The following is a 17,237-nucleotide window of genomic DNA, read 5'->3' on the forward strand; positions in this document are numbered from 1 at the left end:
AAGTTGACGAAGTTCGCGTGCCAGTAACACTCGGAGAACTTCGTGAGTTCCCAACCGTCCACGCTGATTGTACTATCCTCGGCCTTAGGTTGCGCACCGCAAGGTGTGAAAACGGTTTCGAAGGTGACATTTTGCGGTGAGCATTGCAATACAGACACGGAGTCGCCTATTGTTATCAGCTTGGTGCATAGGGGGAGGTCCAGGTGGGTCGCAGCTAACCAACCATCATATTGCGCTGTGGTGGTGGCGGCGTGGTAGGCTGCTCTGCGGCTCTCGCACTGAAGGTTGTGTATCTCCCGGGCTAAACGATTGGAGATTTCCATTGCGAAGTCCCTGATGTACTGAGTGTGGCTGGCGTACTCGATTTCCGCCCGCGTTAATGATGAGAGCGCGCGGCCTCCCGCTTCACTCGTTTGATTGGTTGTTGGTTCGACTTTTTCTTCTATTTTAATATTCTCCCGTACCGAGATGACGACTTTGTCCATGCCCAGGACTGGGTGAAGCATAGCCGAGGTTTGATCATCACAGGCTGAGCGGTTTTCCAACTTGTAGACGAAGTCTAGTTGTTTTGCTGGGTCACGTACTCGAAAAATGGTGTTGTTATCCGTTGTGTACCTAACGCCGAAACCGTGCTCTATCAACCTTAGTTCGCATGGTTTTGATTCTTTCCAGGAGTCTTCCCATACGAGGGTCACCAGGTTGTGCTGGAGGGAGCCGCTGAGTGCTCCAGGGACGTCTCCGAGCGGGGAAGTAATGGTGCAGTTTGGGCACTCCGCTTGTAGGGTTACTTCTTCGAGACGGCAGTTAGTCATCCGTTCCGTGGTGGTCTGTAGCCAACTCGTTTCTACGAACGGGTAACCTTCCAGGGCAAAAGCGTTTGGACCGACGATGTCCATGGCCTTTCCCCGGCACTGTCGCGAATCTCTCATCCGTCGGCACGTTGCTGCGTCTACATCGATGGGTTTGCGGCTGTGTGACACTTGGTTCCACTGCAAGAAGTCTTTGTAAACCGTTGTGGTCACTTCCCACATGCTGCATGTGTGTCCAGCGAACCGTTTGACTTCTGGGAGCGCGGAGTAAACCGCGTACGCCACTGGTGTTGGTGGCTCGGGTGCTACTTCGTACGCACATCCCTCCTCTTCCATTTTGAGGAACCCTAGATTCACCGCGTTGTCGCAGTTGCATATGGTGACGTTGAAAGCAGCCGCGGGGACAGGGGACGAAAGGGCGAGTAAAGTCATCACAAAAAATCTAGGGGTACAAGACATGACAGGGTTTGAGAACACAACATAAAAGAATTCCTACACTAATTAATCAGAGGGGTAATGAAATGATGGTAACACATTGGGATTTATACGAAGGTACACGCGAAATTGAAAATGCTACGTTTACTACTCTAATGCTACCGTAATTTCGATTATTCAAAGTTAGGTGGGGGTCTGAGGACGTTTCGGGGTCGGAGACCGGGGTGGCGTTCGGGTAAGGGGGGTATGGCGGGAGTGAGTGGGGTGGGAAGGTTGAGGGTTGTCGACGCTGGCCCTATCTCGTGGGCTGAGATTTCTTCTCTTGCTCCTTCTATTGGCTGGGACCATCCGTGGAAGTCAATGAGGTCTGTCTCGTCGAGGTCGTTGTGCTCTTCGTTAGCTGGGACTGGAAGTTCTAGCTCTCCCGTGAGGTTAGTGGTTGGGGCTTGTCCACGAGGGTCTGCATATTCGACGGTTGGCTCTTCCTTCCAGATCATGGACTCGTACAGTGGCTTGATGCGGTTCACGTGGACTCGTTGTGTTTGTTTACCTGGGCATTCTTGGATTTCCACAGTCTGGTTACTGTGTACCTTGATTACCCGGTATGGTCCTGCGAATCGTGGGATAAGCTTCTTACTGGTACCAGCCATTGGAGTCCTAACATCGATGAGGACTTTATCTCCGACTTTGAAGTCAAACTCTTTGGCACGTTTATCGTACTGTGCTCGTTGTTGCTCTCTGGCTTGGGCTAGATTGTCCTTAACCAGGAGGAAGGCTTCGTGCAGACGTTGCATGATTTGACTTTTGTAGTCAGAGGGTGTGATGATGTTGGTTGCTGGGGCCAATAGGAATTGGTCGATGGGCATCGTAGGGTCTCGGCCGTGATTGAGAAAGTACGGTGTCTCTAAGGTGGAGGAATGTACGGAATTTCTGTAGGCGAATGCTACTGGTCCTAACATCTCTTCCCACTTCGCGAATCCGCGGTCCATGTATTTCCTTAACATTTCTACGACCGTTTTATTAAACCTCTCCGTGAGGCCGTTAGTCTGGGGGTGGTAGGCAGTTGTTTTCAGATGCTTGATTTGTAGTTTGTCGCATAGCGTCTTGAAGAGTTCGGAGGTGAAATTTGACCCGCGGTCGGTGATAATCACTCTTGGCGGACCGTGATACGGAATGATTTTGTCCATCAGGGCCTTACTCGTTGTCAGGGCGGTTTGGTCTTGTAGAGGGATGACTTCCACCCATTTTGTAAAATAGTCGGTGATGACGAGGATGTGGTTATTCCCTTGCAGAGAGTGGGGCTGGATGGGCCCTAGGAAGTCCATTCCCAGTACCTCGAATGGTCTCGATGCAAGGTCTAGCGGATTCAGAAAGGCTCGTAGGCTGGATCGTCGTTGGAGGGCGCAGGAAGCGCAGGCTAGGCAATACTCTTTGACGTCGGAGAGCATCGTCGGCCAGTAATACTTATCTCGCAGCCGTAGGACGGTCCTTTGGTAGGCTAGGTGGCCGGAGATTGGGGAGTCGTGGTACTCTTGAAGCAGAGGTTTTCTTAAGTTAAAGGGGACTACCACTTGTTGTTGGGCGAAGGGCCGTCTCTTTTTGGATGTTGGTTCGTTCCGACGAAACAGCACGCCGCCAGAGATCGAGTATAGGTCGATCTCTTTCACCCAGATCTGCGTGTTGTTCTCTTCACTGAGGACTCCATCTTCTAGGTATTTCTTGATGTCGTTGCAGAGAGCGTCTTGCTGTTGCTCGATCAGCATGGCATCGTCAGTTTTCGGGAAAGTTTGAACTGCATTTACGGGGATCCGCGATAGAAAGTCAGCGTTTTCGTGTACTCTACCAGGGCGATACTTGATAGAGTACTTAAGGTTGGCTAACATTATGGCCCATCTTCCGAGCCGGCCGGTTTCGTCTTTGAAGGTTTGTAACCATTGTAATGGTCGGTGATCGCTGATGATGACGAACGGCTCATCTTGAAGATAGTGACGGAAGCGTTTTATCCCAAAAATTACTGCCGCAGCTTCCTTTTCGATGGTTGAGTAGTTTACTTCGGCCTTGTTCAGGTGCCGACTTGCATAAGCGATTGGTTGATCCTTCCCTTCATGTAGTTGGGACAGGACGGCACCTAGCCCGTAGTCGCTGGCATCGGTGTATATAAGGAACTCCTTCGTAAAATCGGGGTAAGCCAGGATTGGCTCTGACGTCAGACAGTTCTTGAGGAACTCGAAGGCCTTCTCTTCTTCTGTACCCCACACTATCTTGTCTTGCGGTCTCGCTTTTGTCTGCGATAGTAGTGGGTGGGCTATAGTGGAGAATCCTTTGATGAACCGGCGGTAGTAGGAGGCCAGCCCTAAGAAGGACTGCAATTCCTTTACGGTTTGGGGTCTACGGTAGGTAGCTAGTGCTTCTACTTTGGCTGGATCTGGTGCTACCCCGTTCGCTGAAATGACGTGGCCCAAGTATTGTACTGACTTGGCCAGGAATTTGCACTTGGACAGTTTTACCCTGAGGTTGGCTTTTTCCAGTAGTGCGAAGATCTTGCTTAAGTTCTCCATGTGTTCTTCGTGGGATTTCGAAAACACGATGATGTCGTCTAGATAAACAAGGCAGGTCTTCCCGATTTCTTCCTGCAGAACGAAGTTCATTAGCCTTTGGAATGTCCCTGGGGCGTTGGTAAGGCCGAACGCGAGGCGGTTCCACTCGTACAGGTTGTTCTCCACGATGAAGGCGGTCTTCTCCTTCGACGTTTCTTCCATCTCTATCTGCCAGTAGCCGGAGGCTAAATCCAGGGTGGAAAAGCATTTCTGGCCGTGTAGCAAGTCTAGTACGTCGTCGATTCTAGGTAAGGGGAAGGAGTCTTTCTTCGTAACCGCATTCAGTTTTCGGTAGTCTATGCATAGTCGGTCATCCCCTGTCTTCTTTTTTACAAGTACAATGGGAGCGGCCCAAGGAGAGAGTGACGGCCGTATAATGTCGTTCTCCAGTAGCTCTTCGATGATCTTCTTCGAAACTTCTTTTTGACGGGGTGATGCCCGGTAAGGCCTCTGGCGGATGGGTCCCTGGCCTTGCGTGTCAATCACGTGTTTCACTAACCCTGTGTTTCCTAAATCACTGGTTTTGAAGGCGAAGATGTGCTGATTCGCCAAGAGCAGGTTGCGCAAACTGTTCTTGACGTCTTCGGCGACATCTGGCAGGGCAGATTCGAGAACGGCAGGGTGAAAAATAGGGGATTCGGTGGAGCAGGATGCCACGTAGGTACGTGGTTTGACAGTCACGTGCCCTAGGTTGGTGTAGCGAGGCAGGTTGATGGTGCAGTTGGTCTCGTTGATTAACACGATGCGGAACAATCCATTCTTCAACGGCGTCGAGACGAAAGGATCCAATCGGAGCCCGGGGGGTAGACGGGAGTCTTTGACGAAGAAACAGGCATTGTCGAGAGATAGCTTGAAGTCACTATTCTCGCTCTCCACCACGCATGCGGATGATGGAGGTACTTTAATTCGATGGGCCGCCATCATGGTCGGCTGGTCTTCGGTCTGGAGCTGATCAGACTCCTTCACACGGTAGACGCGCCTTTCACGACCGTCGATCACGAACTTATGTTTATAAAGAGCGTCTAAACCTAGAACGCAATCTTCCATAATCCCTTGAACGACGATGAACTCTTGCTGGAAGGGTTCACGGGGCCTCTCGTCCTCGACGAGAAGGGTTAATATTACTGTTCCCTGGCAGATCAGGGGCCTGTTGTTAATGTCAAAGAGGTCGACGGCTACCTCCTTTGAATGCTCCATATTGGTTCCTCGCTTCTGGAGTTTGTCGAAAAGTGTACTGCTGACGAGACTCTTTCCTGCTCCGCTATCCACTAGTGCTCGGAATGAGCAGTGTCCTGCGTATAGGTTAAGTCTTGGGGTGGCTGGGGTGTCGGATACGGCCTTGACGAATTGTTGGGGCTTAGGGTATCCACCGAGGGGCCCAACGTGCTGATCGGTGGCGACTAGTTTTCCGCCTTTGACCGCAGAATGCCCGGTCGAGCTGAGGGCGATCCTGCCGTATGCGATGGTGGTGGGGGTGGGGGATTTTTGATCGTGGGGCAGAAACTGTGGCGATGCCCCATTTCGTTGCAGCGGCTGCATTTGTCGTTTCGCTGAAGGTATCTGGCGATGCAATTCTCCGTTGTGTGACCTCCGTACGTGTTGTGGAATTCACACAACACCGCTGTCCTCCTGAACGCTTCGGGCTGCGATGCGATGGGGTCTTGTGATTTAGGTGCTTGGTGGGTTAGCTGGCGCTGCAGATCGGTAAGACGGTGTTGAAGCTCTAGGGTCTGGTCAGAAGCGTTTCTTTCGATTTTCGTATTGAGCTTTTCTAAAGCCTCCAGTACCCCTGCCAACTCGGCGTTGCGGTTGCTTGGGATGTTAGGGGACGCATACGCAGCCTGAATGCGCACCCTCGCCTGGCCTTCTTCAATAGCCATTGCTGCCAACTCGGCTTTGTCGATGAGTGTTTCGAATGAGTGGAACTCCTTGTGTTTTAGTCTAGGTTGAAGGTCGTATTGGAGGCCTTCTATGAACCTGTCCATCATCATTTGTTCTCTTGATTCTGCAGTGGCAGCATCGAGGATACCTTCCATAGGGTACGCCTTGTAGAACGCCTTCCTTATGCGATTAGCGTAACGTCGCATGTTTTCCTCGGGTTCTCGCCTCATATTGTGAAACTCTACACTCCTCTGTGACCTTGTCTCCGTGGAGTGAAAGAGTTTAAAGAGCCTTTCTTTGACGGCTGCGTAATCCTGAGAGCGGATGGGATTGTCCAATTTGAAATTGTCAAATTCCTCAGCGGCTTCTCCGTAGAGTTTGGACCGCATGAGGCGGAGTTTCCTCGCCTCTTCGAAATTCCCCAAGTCGAGGGTGGCCTCGAGGTGAGCCACCCAATCATCGAACCGACCGGATCGTTGCCTGTCGCAAAAGATGGCTACCGAGCTGAACGCCTGCATGGCCTGTTCTTGCTGAGCTAACCTGATTTTGTCTTCGATGGTTATACTGGGCGCGATGGGCGAGTGGGAGTGGGGTGCGTACGTTGATTCTTGACCGCCTCTCCAGTGTGGTTGAGGTGGCCCGTCTGTCGACGATTGGGCGTTCAGGGGAGTTGATGTTACGATGCCCTGGGGGTGGCATATTCGGGGGGGTAGCGCCGACGTCATGTGTGCCGTCGTGACTCGAGCGTAGTTGGCACTGGGTCCCGTCTGTGTTACCGGTAGTGGTGTGGCTCCGGGCGAATTCAGTTGCTCGTTCGATGTTAATTTCCCTGGTGCGGAGCAATCACTCTGTGTCATTCTGGTCCGAGATAAAGCGGTATTGACCGCAGTGTGGATCTCGACGCCTGCTTCTAGGAGTCGGGTCAATTCCTTTTCACACGTGTCCACGAAACTTTCCAGGCATCCCGTCGGACGTGAGTCCATTGTAGGGCTGTATGTCGGTAATATCGGCGTAAATGATACCTTCCGGTTGGACGGTGTCTTGACTGATGAAGGGTCGGACAGGGCGTTAACAGGGGTCGGGTGTAGGGCGTGGTGGTGTTGCATAGTGGGGGATAAAATAGGGGTGCTTGTGGACGTTGGGGGGACGGTGTTTTCTCCTACGAGGTTGGCGGTGGTTGGTTTCGTTACGTGGCTCGTTTGTCCGCGCGCCAGTGGTTCGATGTTGTTGTACAACGTTCCTCGGAGGTCGGTGCCGGGGGAGTCGGCTTCCGAAATGTCGACAAGTTTCCCTTCGGCTATGTTGGGGGGTTGTTGTGGGCTTGTCCTGATAGGGGGTGGGGGGGCTTCGTTTCCCGAGTCTGTTGAGAGGCTGTTGCTGTCGTACGATCCCGGTCGAATTGGTGTATACCCCGTCCGCAGGTCTAAAAAATCGAACACTTCGGCGGGGGTAGCTAGGTATGGATGGAGCTCGAGTAGGGCTATTAATGCGGCTCTTGTCTGTTTAGGGTCCAACTGTCTCCGATGGTTGGCTTCCAAGTGGTGTTGGAGCTCGAAGATAAGTTCTTCCTCCGGGATGTTTTCTATGGGAGTCTTCCAATATCGACTGTGGAACGAATTCTTCGGGGCGTCGCCTGGTAGTAGTGAAGGGTCTTCCTCTTGTAAGAGAGTGATTGCCTGACGTAGCAATTCCCTCCGCTCTTCTTCGGTGTCCGACGCGTCTTTCAGTAGAGGCCGGGCGATGTCCAAAAGCCTGTTTTGTCTTAAAATGTTTAAGGTCTCTTCCCCGGTGCGGTCTTCGGGGATGTCCTGCTGTTGGGTGGGCGCAGACGGCAGTGGGTGTGGGGTCTTGGGTCGGGCACCTAAACGTTCCCACGCAGCGTTGTTGGCGTGCTCTTGTATCTCTTGCGATGTGAAGTAGTCTGTTTCGGAGGGCGTGTCAGTCTTGCAGCTCGCGACGAAATCGTTAAGTTGGTCTTCAATGTATCGTTCGTCCGTAGTGGTTTGATTCCGGTCTGTAGTTCTCCTAAACGAGGGGAAGGTTTGGCGAAAGGATTTTCCCCAGCGTTTAAAGAGTGGAATCCTTTTCTCGAAGCTCGACTCTCCTTTTGACATATCTTCGGGTGTTGTAGGGGAGTCGTTCGGCAGTTGAGGGTTCTCCTGGCTTTCGACGGAATGTCCCTACGGGGGGTAGGCGAAATTTCGTGAGTCTGCGGGGGCTTCCGGGAGTTAGCGGGAGTCGGCGTGACTATCGGGAGTCGGTGTGACTATCGGGAGTCGGCGTGATTTTTTTCTTCTCGGGAGTCAGCGTGAGTCGGCGTGACTATCGGGAGTCGGCGTGACTATCGGGAGTCGGCGTGATTTTTCTTCTCGGGAGTCAGCGTGAGTCGGCGTGACTATCGGGAGTCGGCGTGATTTTTTTCTCGGGAGTCAGCGTGAGTCGGCGTGACTATCGGGATTCGGCGTGAGTCGGCGTGACTCTTCTTCGGGAGTCAGCGTGAGGTCTTCGTGATGCGTTGCGGGGTGCATGGGCGATGGGGCGTAGGTGGGGGTGGGGGGTTTCAATTTGGACGACCCGCGCGTTCAGTCACGCTTGGCGTTCAATACCCACCGCACGTTTCGTCTTAAGAGTCGCGTGCAATGCGTATCGTTCGCGGCACGTTCCAGAAGGGCAGATCGTTGGTAGCGGCACGGCGGTTTTAGCGGCGAGGTCACGGTTCGACTTCGCTGCCACCAGATGCAATAATCGGAACCCAGTCACGTCTGACGCAACTGGGGGATTAAGGCACACACAATTACAATACTGACAACGGTCAGGTTAGTTTATTAACTTAATATTCTGGTCAGCGTTTTTGGTGCGTGGTACACAAATGGTGTTTGGTTAAGATCCGCCAGCCAGTCACGTCGGCTGCACGGATATGAAATGATCTACGGTTAGAAAAGCTAGGAAGGATAGGGTGCGGGAAGTACTTACAGGGGAGCCATGGTGCGTATGGAGGTGGAGATGTTACGACGCGGCTTCGGGCGGGGCAGCGTCGGAAGCACGGCAGCGGGCAGCGTCGGACGCACGGCAGCGGCAGCGTCGGAGGTACGGCGGCGGTGGCGTCTGAACACGACCGCGGGTAGAGCGGCGTCTCGGTTGTTGATTTAAGGGGTTTTAGCGAATACAGTGGCGTGGTGCACAACTCAAGTGTATTCACTTTTCCAAATCAGGCTTACACGACACTCAACTAACTCACAAATGTATTTTCACACGAGCAACTACACTTTAACAAAATACGTCTAAGACGCTACCCAAAACTATAGGAACTACACGGCGGAGGTTAGAAGAAGACTAAAAAAAACGCAGAGCCCAAGCGTGGGTTTTATACCACGCTTTGGCTTGGTGATGCTAACGTTGGCGTGGGGACGCTAAGGTTAGCGTGGGGACGCTAAACTTTAGCGTGGGTAAAGAAAATTAGAAAAGTATGTCAAGGGGAAGCGAGGTCAACTGATAAGGTTGGAGTCGTTGACACCTCGGTCAAGCGGAAAAAGGCAATAAAAGGGGAAACTCGAGTCAAAGGAGGTCGATGAGGGTGAAAACAACATGACAAGTATGCAAAACACTTAACTAAATTTATTTTTTAACTTTAAGTTTATCTGAAGTCCTTACAACATCTACTAGCCAGAGCAAGGGACACCCTCTGGATACTCAAATAGAAGACCCTACCCCGGTGTTGGCACCAATCAGAGTAGCGGAGCGCGAAGCCGAAGCAGACGAAGACATCCTGCAAATTGATGCCGATCCAGGGGATCTTATTGATCTTTATAAGAAGTTGTAATATTTCCCATGTTACAATAAAATAATTGATCACTAACCCTTTTCACTTACTTTAAGCAGGAGAAAACGGCTTAACCGTACTCCGCCAAAAGAAAAAACTTTCTTACATTTTTTTGGAGTTTGGCTCTAGACCTAAACTCCCACTAATTATTTTCTTTTCTTTCCTTCAGAACACTAGCGCCATCTAGCGCTCAAAATTTCAAACTTTCTATTTTTTCAAAAACTTATTTCTTTTCAGAACTGCAAGCTACGCCATCTAGCGGTCGTAAGCAAACTAAAAGTTCAAAAATTCCAAAGTTCTTTTCTTTTTTCTAAAAAACTGAACGCTTGAGCCATCTAGCGGTCAAATTAAAAACTTCTCTATCAAAATTCAAAATTCTTTTTCTTTTTTCTCAAAAACTAAAGGCCTGCGCCATCTAGCGGTCAAATTAAGAGACTTTTCTGTTGCTTTCAATTTTCTTGTTTTTCGTTCAGAAACTGGAGGCCCGCTCCATCTAGCGGTCAGAAAAACAGACTTCTCTATTATTTTAATTTTCTTTCGATTTTTGTTCAGAAACTGAACACAAACACCATCTGGCGGTCAAAAACCAAAAGGATGGTAAAACTTTTTCTATTTTTTCTCATTTCTTCTAAAACTGAAAGCTTATGCAGCCTAACAGCCAAATAAGCAAATTTATTTTCCAACTCATCGGAAAATAGTCATTTCCCATTCCTACCCATTGAGCATCGTGCTAGCAACTAATCAAATCTTGACATTTTTATTATTTTTACTGACAACAGGTTTCCCTTTCCATTCACGCACAATTTAGTGGAAGCACTAAAAGTAAAACTTTTTTTTCCAAGTTTTCCTTTTTTCTTTTTTTTCACTCCTTCAAGGGAAATCCAGGAGTGAACCCCACTGAGTATTGCAAAGAATCAACTTTCCAATTCCAGCAAAACAAAGAATGTCACGATCAGTTGCAGCAACACGAGCGGGCCTGAAAGGCCACCTTACGAGGACAATGGAGAAGATCAAGGGATACAAGGATCTCACGATGACAGCGGAACTGGATAACGACATTGCCACGGACACAGAACTCCTGAAGCAACGTTACCAGAAATTTATTAAAGCAAGTGACCAAGTACGCTGGGCCTTGCAAACTACGAACGCTACCGATGAGCAAATCGAGCAGGATTACTCCAAAGTAGCCGAAGTGGAAGAAGAAATGAGCAGTATACTCGCCTTCGTTAAAAACAAACGATACGAGTATAAAAGACGACAAGACTTGGAATTTCAAGAGCTGCAAAGAAAAGAACAGCGCCAAATTGAGGAGGACAGAAACCGATTGCTTCAAGACCTGCTTACTCAACAGCAGCAACTCTTCGCAACCCAAATCCTCCAACAACAACAAGCCTACGCCGCACAGATTCAACAACTCATGGCACAAAACCAGGCACCAGTTCAAGTAGCAGCAGTAGCTCCAGCTCAACAAGCAACACGTCTTCCCCAAAGACAAATCAAGCATTTTAAAGGAGATATTCTTGAGTGGACATCATTCTGGGAGAGCTTTAATGCCTCCATTCACCCGTCTACAATGTCGGATGTCCAAAAATTCGACTACTTAAAAGAATATTTAAAAGGGGAAGGGTACTTGTGCGTCGAAAACCTGGAACTCACTGCAGCGAACTACAACATTGCCATAGCAGAGCTAAAAAGAGTGTACGCAAAGCCAAAGGCTCTCATCCAAACTCATTTATGCAAGTTTGACAACTTAGCTCCTGTCAAAACAATGGCAGATGTATCGGCGCTAAGAAAATTGCAGCTCACAGTCCAGTCGCATATTAACGCCTTGGAAACCCTCGGGGTTCGAAAAGAATCATTTGGAGGACTCCTTGGCACAAAATTAATGAAATTGCTTCCTGCAGAATTGCAGAAAGAGTGGTCGAGCTCTGAAGAAAACGACATTACAGACATCTCATCCCTACTGGATTTCATCAGGGATGAAGTTGACGCAGCAGAAAGGTACAGCCGATGGAAATCGGAAACCACGAAAACGCCACAGCAGTCAACACCGCCAAGTCCAGCGAAACCACTACACGTTGCCACAGCATCACAGCTGGCGATTGGAGCCAGATCACAACCAGCTCCACACACCAGCAAAAACTCCAGACAATTTGTGCCACCGTCAAACACATCTTTTAGGAGACAGGGCAATTTTATCATGCGAGAATGCACAAGACCATGCATTTTTTGCGGGGAGGTTCACTACCCCACGGTTTGTACAGTGAACCTAAGAGAAAAAAAGGCCATCATCGCTAAGCTGAAAAGGTGCGTCAGATGCTTCAGTGGAAATTACGAAACTCTGAACTGCACCACAAACTACACTTGCAAACATTGCCAAGCTATCCATCACACGGCTCTCTGCGACAAAAAGCAGACACGTTTTGCGCATCAAACAGTTAATGGCAACAGCGCCATCACAAATGTTACGGCGTCTGCTGCAAGCGCAAACACCCCAGGCGATCTCGTGGTGAAGACAGCTACAGTAAATGTAGTAGGCCCAAATGGCAAACAAACAAGAGCCATTTTATTTATAGACGACGGCAGCCATAGATCTTGGGTCACCAGATCTATTTCAAAATTGCTGGATCTCAAAGTGGTAGCAGTGGAAAACATTGGCACCAGAGTTTTCAAACAACGAAAACCAAATCCAGTGGAGAAGACCAATTCAGTCGAGCTGACATTTAGGGGCACTTGGCAGGGTGCCCCACTCGTCAAAATTACAGCACTAGAAACGGACTACATTGGAGACACTGGTCCATATGCCCACACAACATTCGCACGAAAATGGTGGCTGGACAACGAAAGAATGGCTGACGACAGGTTCGAGACAAACAGCCAGGAAAAAGATGTCGGGATTTTAATAGGAGTCGACCAGATGTTTGAAATCATCCCCAATGAAGCAGATTTCCAAAGCCCGTGTGGCCTAAGGGCCTACAACACAAAGCTTGGGCGGATGATAGTTGGACCTTCAAAGGAAAAAAATTCGAAAAAAGGCAAAGCACTGATCCAGCAAATGCTGCAATGCAGTAGCTTCTCAGCCCAAACAGTAGCTTCATATGCAGCCGGCTGCCTTAATTCAAATCACACTTTTACAAACCTTCCAGAAGAAAAGGTGAAAACGCCGGATGTAAAGGAGAAAAAGGAATCTTCATCTCCCCACCCGACCTCTATGGAAGAAATTCCCATAGAGAACTCCAACATTAAAAAAGAAAAAAAGAAGATTGTAAAAGAAGAATTAAAACGGCAGACGGACTTTGACCTATCCTTGTTTTGGAAGCTAGAACACTTTGCCATCTTAGACGATTGCGATGCAGTGGAGCCAGACGATCCTCTAGGCTCCTTTGGAGACAAAATCACCCGTCAAGAAGATGGGCGATACTGCACCCCAATCCCCTGGAAAACGGATAAGTGGAGGCTGGAAAAGAATTTCCTGATGGCTAAAGGAAGACTGGAGAGTCTTTTAAACAGACTCAAAAGAACGCCAGCGCTTCTAACAGCTTACAATCAAGAGGTCGACCAACTAAGAGTCCAAAACTTCGTAGAAAAGGCAGACCTAAACTACGATGGACTCCACACTTATCTGCCACATCATCCTGTCATTCGACAGGATAAAACAACCACAAAGATCCGACCGGTCTTTGACGGAGCGGCTCAGTCCAAATTTGGACCAAGTCTCAACGACGTCCTAGAAACCGGTCCAAACCTGAATCCTGACCTGCTAGCCGTTCTAATGCGATTCCGATTAAATCGGATCGCATGGATAGCAGATATCGAAAAAGCTTTTTTAAACATCGCCCTGCATCCTGAAGGCCAGATACACCTGGCTCTCCTTTAGTTGCTTACAAATGGAAACGAGTTCCATTTGGACTCAGTTCCAGCCCATTCTTGCTTAGAGTTACCCTCAACAAGCATTTGGATGGAATGGAGCCGCTGTACTCCACTACAGTTAAACAACTAAAAGAACAAATTTACGTCGACGACTACCTAGGTGGCGCCGACAGCATCCCCACAGCAAAAAACAGGATTCAGGAAACAAAGGCAATCTTCCAGGAGGCCAAACTCAACATGCGAAGCTGGGTGACAAACGACAAAACACTTCGCAAATTTCTCAGTGAGAAGGGGCTTATCAACCCCATTGTTAAGATCTTCACTCAGAAACTGGAAGAGGGCCAACCAAAGATCCTAGGCATTCGGTGGGACACCGAATCCGACACATTCCAATTCGACCCCGCCCCTATCATTGAAGCCGCTACAGAATTGGAGGACCTTGTCACCAAAAGAAATATCCTACGGATATCTGCAAGAGTGTTTGATCCCATTGGGTTCTTAGCACCCACTACACTCCTGCTAAAAATCATCTACCAGAAGCTTTGGGAAGCAGAAATTGACTGGGACGTCGAAGCGCCGCCGCCCAAACATGGATAGCTGCAATGACTGGGTTGAACGAGTTTGCCAAATTGAAAATCCCTCGCTGGATAGGCTACTCGAAAAGGGTCATAAAATCAGCAGAAATTCACGTTTTCGGTGAGGCATCTGAGGCGGCGTACGGAGCCGTTGCTTACGCAAGGCTCCAAACAAAAAACAACGAAACCAGCATTCACTTTCTAGCCAGTAAAACGAAAGTGGCACCTCTCCCAAAGAAAAAAGTTACCCTACCACGACTGGAGTTATTGAGCTCACTTTTAGCCGCACGGTTAGGAGAAAAATTGAAAAATTTTCTCCACATAGAGTCATGGCGAACCATATTCTGGGCGGACTCTTTGGTAGCACCTGGGTGGATCAGAGGAGATCTTAACAGATGGAAACCATTTTTTAGGAACCAAGTTGAAGCTATCAGAAAGCTGTCTGAAGTAAGTTGGTGGCGGCACTGCCCGGGCATACACAATCCTGCGGATCTTGCCTCGCGGGGAGCGCCAGCGTCAGCGCTGGTACACTCGGAGCTATGGTGGAATGGTCTACCATGGCTAAAGGAAGAAACAGAATGGCCGGATTCAACACCCGATGCAGGAGAGACGAGCATCTACGAAAAGATCGAAGCGGAAGCCAAAGGAAAAACCGTCATCATGTCGGTGGCTACCGTGGAACCAGCTACCCCAATGGAATGGCATCTGGAACGAATTCCATCATGGAATCGACTACTTCGACGAACCGCCTGGATGCTTAGGTTCATCTCCAAGAATCGCCCCATCAACAGAACGCAAATCCAAACGCCAATTAAGATAGGAGACGAAAAAGAAATACTGGTAGACCATCTAACAGTAGAGGAACTGACGAGGGCGGAGCTACTTATCTACAGGCAGCTCCAAAAAGAAGCATTTCCAAAGATGTTTCAAGACCTACAAGAGGGAAGGCAACCACACCACAAGGAGAAAATTGCCAAACTCCGACCAGTGTGGGATGAAAGAGACAAGGTGATCAGAGTGACCGGAAGGGTCGAGTTGGCACTAAGAGACAGGGACATTGAACCTGCCATACTGCTGCCCACTCACCATCCAGTTGTGAAATTGCTCATTGCCGACAGACATGTCTCACTGAAACACGCCGGAGTGAAAACTACCCTCTCCGATTTAAGGGAACGTTTTTGGATTATTAAAGGGCGCCAGAAGACTAAGTCAGTTTGGCATGCCTGCGTCAAGTGCCAACGGCTAACTTCACCGCCATTTACAGAAGTAGCTGCACCTCTACCATTGAATCGCTTGAAACAAGCGAAAGCCTTCGAAATCACGGGTGGGGATTTCGCAGGGCCTTTGTATTACAAACACCCAATATCGCGTAAGAAACGCAAGCAAGCGGAACTTACGACCTCCGTGGATCCCCCACAAACGGATGATCCAAGTATGGAGACTCCAGCAGAGCATCCAGCCATGGAACAAACGGAGGAAAAAGAAAACCTCCAACCGGACGACTCAGGCAAGAAGAAAAAGGGTACAATCAAGCAACCCAAAAGTTATGCCTGCTTATTCACCTGTGCGGTGACCAGGGCCGTCCACCTGGAGTTAACTAAAACCATGTCAGCACGTGACTTTCTCCTAGCTTTCCGAAGATTTTCGGCTAGGAGAGGTAACGTGTCTGTCATGTATTCGGACAACGCACAAACATTTAGGTGCGTTTCCAAACACTTAAAGGTCTTGAGATCGGATCCAGCGATCCACGACCTTCTAGCCATGCGAAAAACCGAGTGGATCTTCTCCGCCAGCCTAGCCCCATGGTGGGGAGGCTTTTGGGAACGCATGGTTAGGACAATGAAAGACCTACTACGGCGTTCCAATGGCCGTGCGTGTCTAGAATACGACGAGTTGGAAGTCAGTTTGATCGAGACAGAAAGTGTAGTGAACGCAAGGCCACTCACTTATGTGGCAGAGGGGAGTGATGATGCACTTCCCATCACTCCAAACCAATTTCTGAACAACAGACGATCTAATTGCACTCCGCCGGAGCCAGCAATTAACCTACTGACTCCCGACCCAACCAACGCACGACTCATCGAGATGGACCGTCTACGCAGAGACTACGTCAAGGACACTTGCGAGCGATTCGTGAATGACTACTTGCTCCAAGTAGACAATTTTCACTGCAAAGGAGGGCCTGGACGCAAGATCCGAGTAGGCGAAGTTGTCATCATCCACGATGACAACACAAAACGACTTATGTGGACAGTCGGTGTAGTGAAGGAGCTGATTTCCAGCCGAGACGGGCTGATTCGATCGGTAACGGTCAAGACCCCTAACGGCAACTTTATTAACCGAGCGATTCAGTCCCTACACCCCCTGGAATTACGCGAGGACCAGCCCGACGACGTTGAAGCACTACCCGCGCCGGAGATGGAGCCGGAAGAAAACACAACTCCATCCGTGTCAGCCGCCAGCCCGGTCGAAGAGAGCGAGCCGTGGAGCACGGGCTCTGGTGGGGAGTGTGTTGGGAGTATATCAGATTCCCAACAGCAGACGACGCGGTCTGGACGCCGCACGAGGCTGCCCAGCCGTTTTAACGCTTTTGAATTGGGTGGTCCTCGATAGAGGGCCACCATTGTACATTTTCTTGTATGTAAGCCCCGCCCTAGGCCTATTGGCCGTCTCGCAAGAGAGGGCAAGGGGCAGTCAGTCACGAAATACATCTCCTACGGTTCACAACAAGTTTCACGAGTGCTTCCCGTGTGTTTCAATTCTTCAACTTCAATTTGTTAAAGGTAAAGTCAGAGCACGGGCTGACTATTCCCTTCAATACAAATGATCCTGTTTGCATCGTCGCTTAGACCTTGTCCTTTTCGGTTGGCGTTTGAAATAGTCATGGGTAGTCGTGATCATTCCAAATCGAGTTTTTCGTTGTTTTCGAACTGGCTGCTACGGGTAATTTCAACTGGTGGCATGATTCTTTTCGACGTTAAATCAATTTGGGCCTTCGTCCACCTTTCAACTTCATCCCAAACTTCTTTGGGGAAGTGGAGGGTCAGCTTCTTGAATCTAAAGAAAAGTTACAATGTTTACACTTTGTTATTAGTTACTATAAAACACTTGAGTATTACCTTTGATCCAAATAAGTAGCAATAAGATGAGGGGTTGAATATTTGAGTGCAATGCTGAAACGAGTATTCAACGCACTGAAAAGATCCTCGTTCAGCTGTTTAAGACAAGTGATGTGGATGTATGCCTTTCT

General features: G+C 49.3%; 1 protein-coding gene across 1 annotated transcript; it reads left to right on the forward strand.

Moving 5' to 3' along the window:
• The first annotated feature begins 14,014 nt into the window (after positions 1 to 14,014).
• On the forward strand, positions 14,015 to 16,814 carry LOC130686614 (uncharacterized). The gene is made up of 2 exons (XM_059496336.1): positions 14,015 to 16,505; positions 16,771 to 16,814. Exons 1-2 carry the CDS (start codon positions 14,015 to 14,017, stop codon positions 16,812 to 16,814), a joined length of 2,535 nt encoding a protein of 844 aa, XP_059352319.1.
• The last annotated feature ends 423 nt before the right edge of the window (positions 16,815 to 17,237 follow it).

The sequence above is a fragment of the Daphnia carinata genome, chromosome 7 (assembly GCF_022539665.2).
Source record: "Daphnia carinata strain CSIRO-1 chromosome 7, CSIRO_AGI_Dcar_HiC_V3, whole genome shotgun sequence".
Taxonomy (NCBI): domain Eukaryota; kingdom Metazoa; phylum Arthropoda; class Branchiopoda; order Diplostraca; family Daphniidae; genus Daphnia; species Daphnia carinata.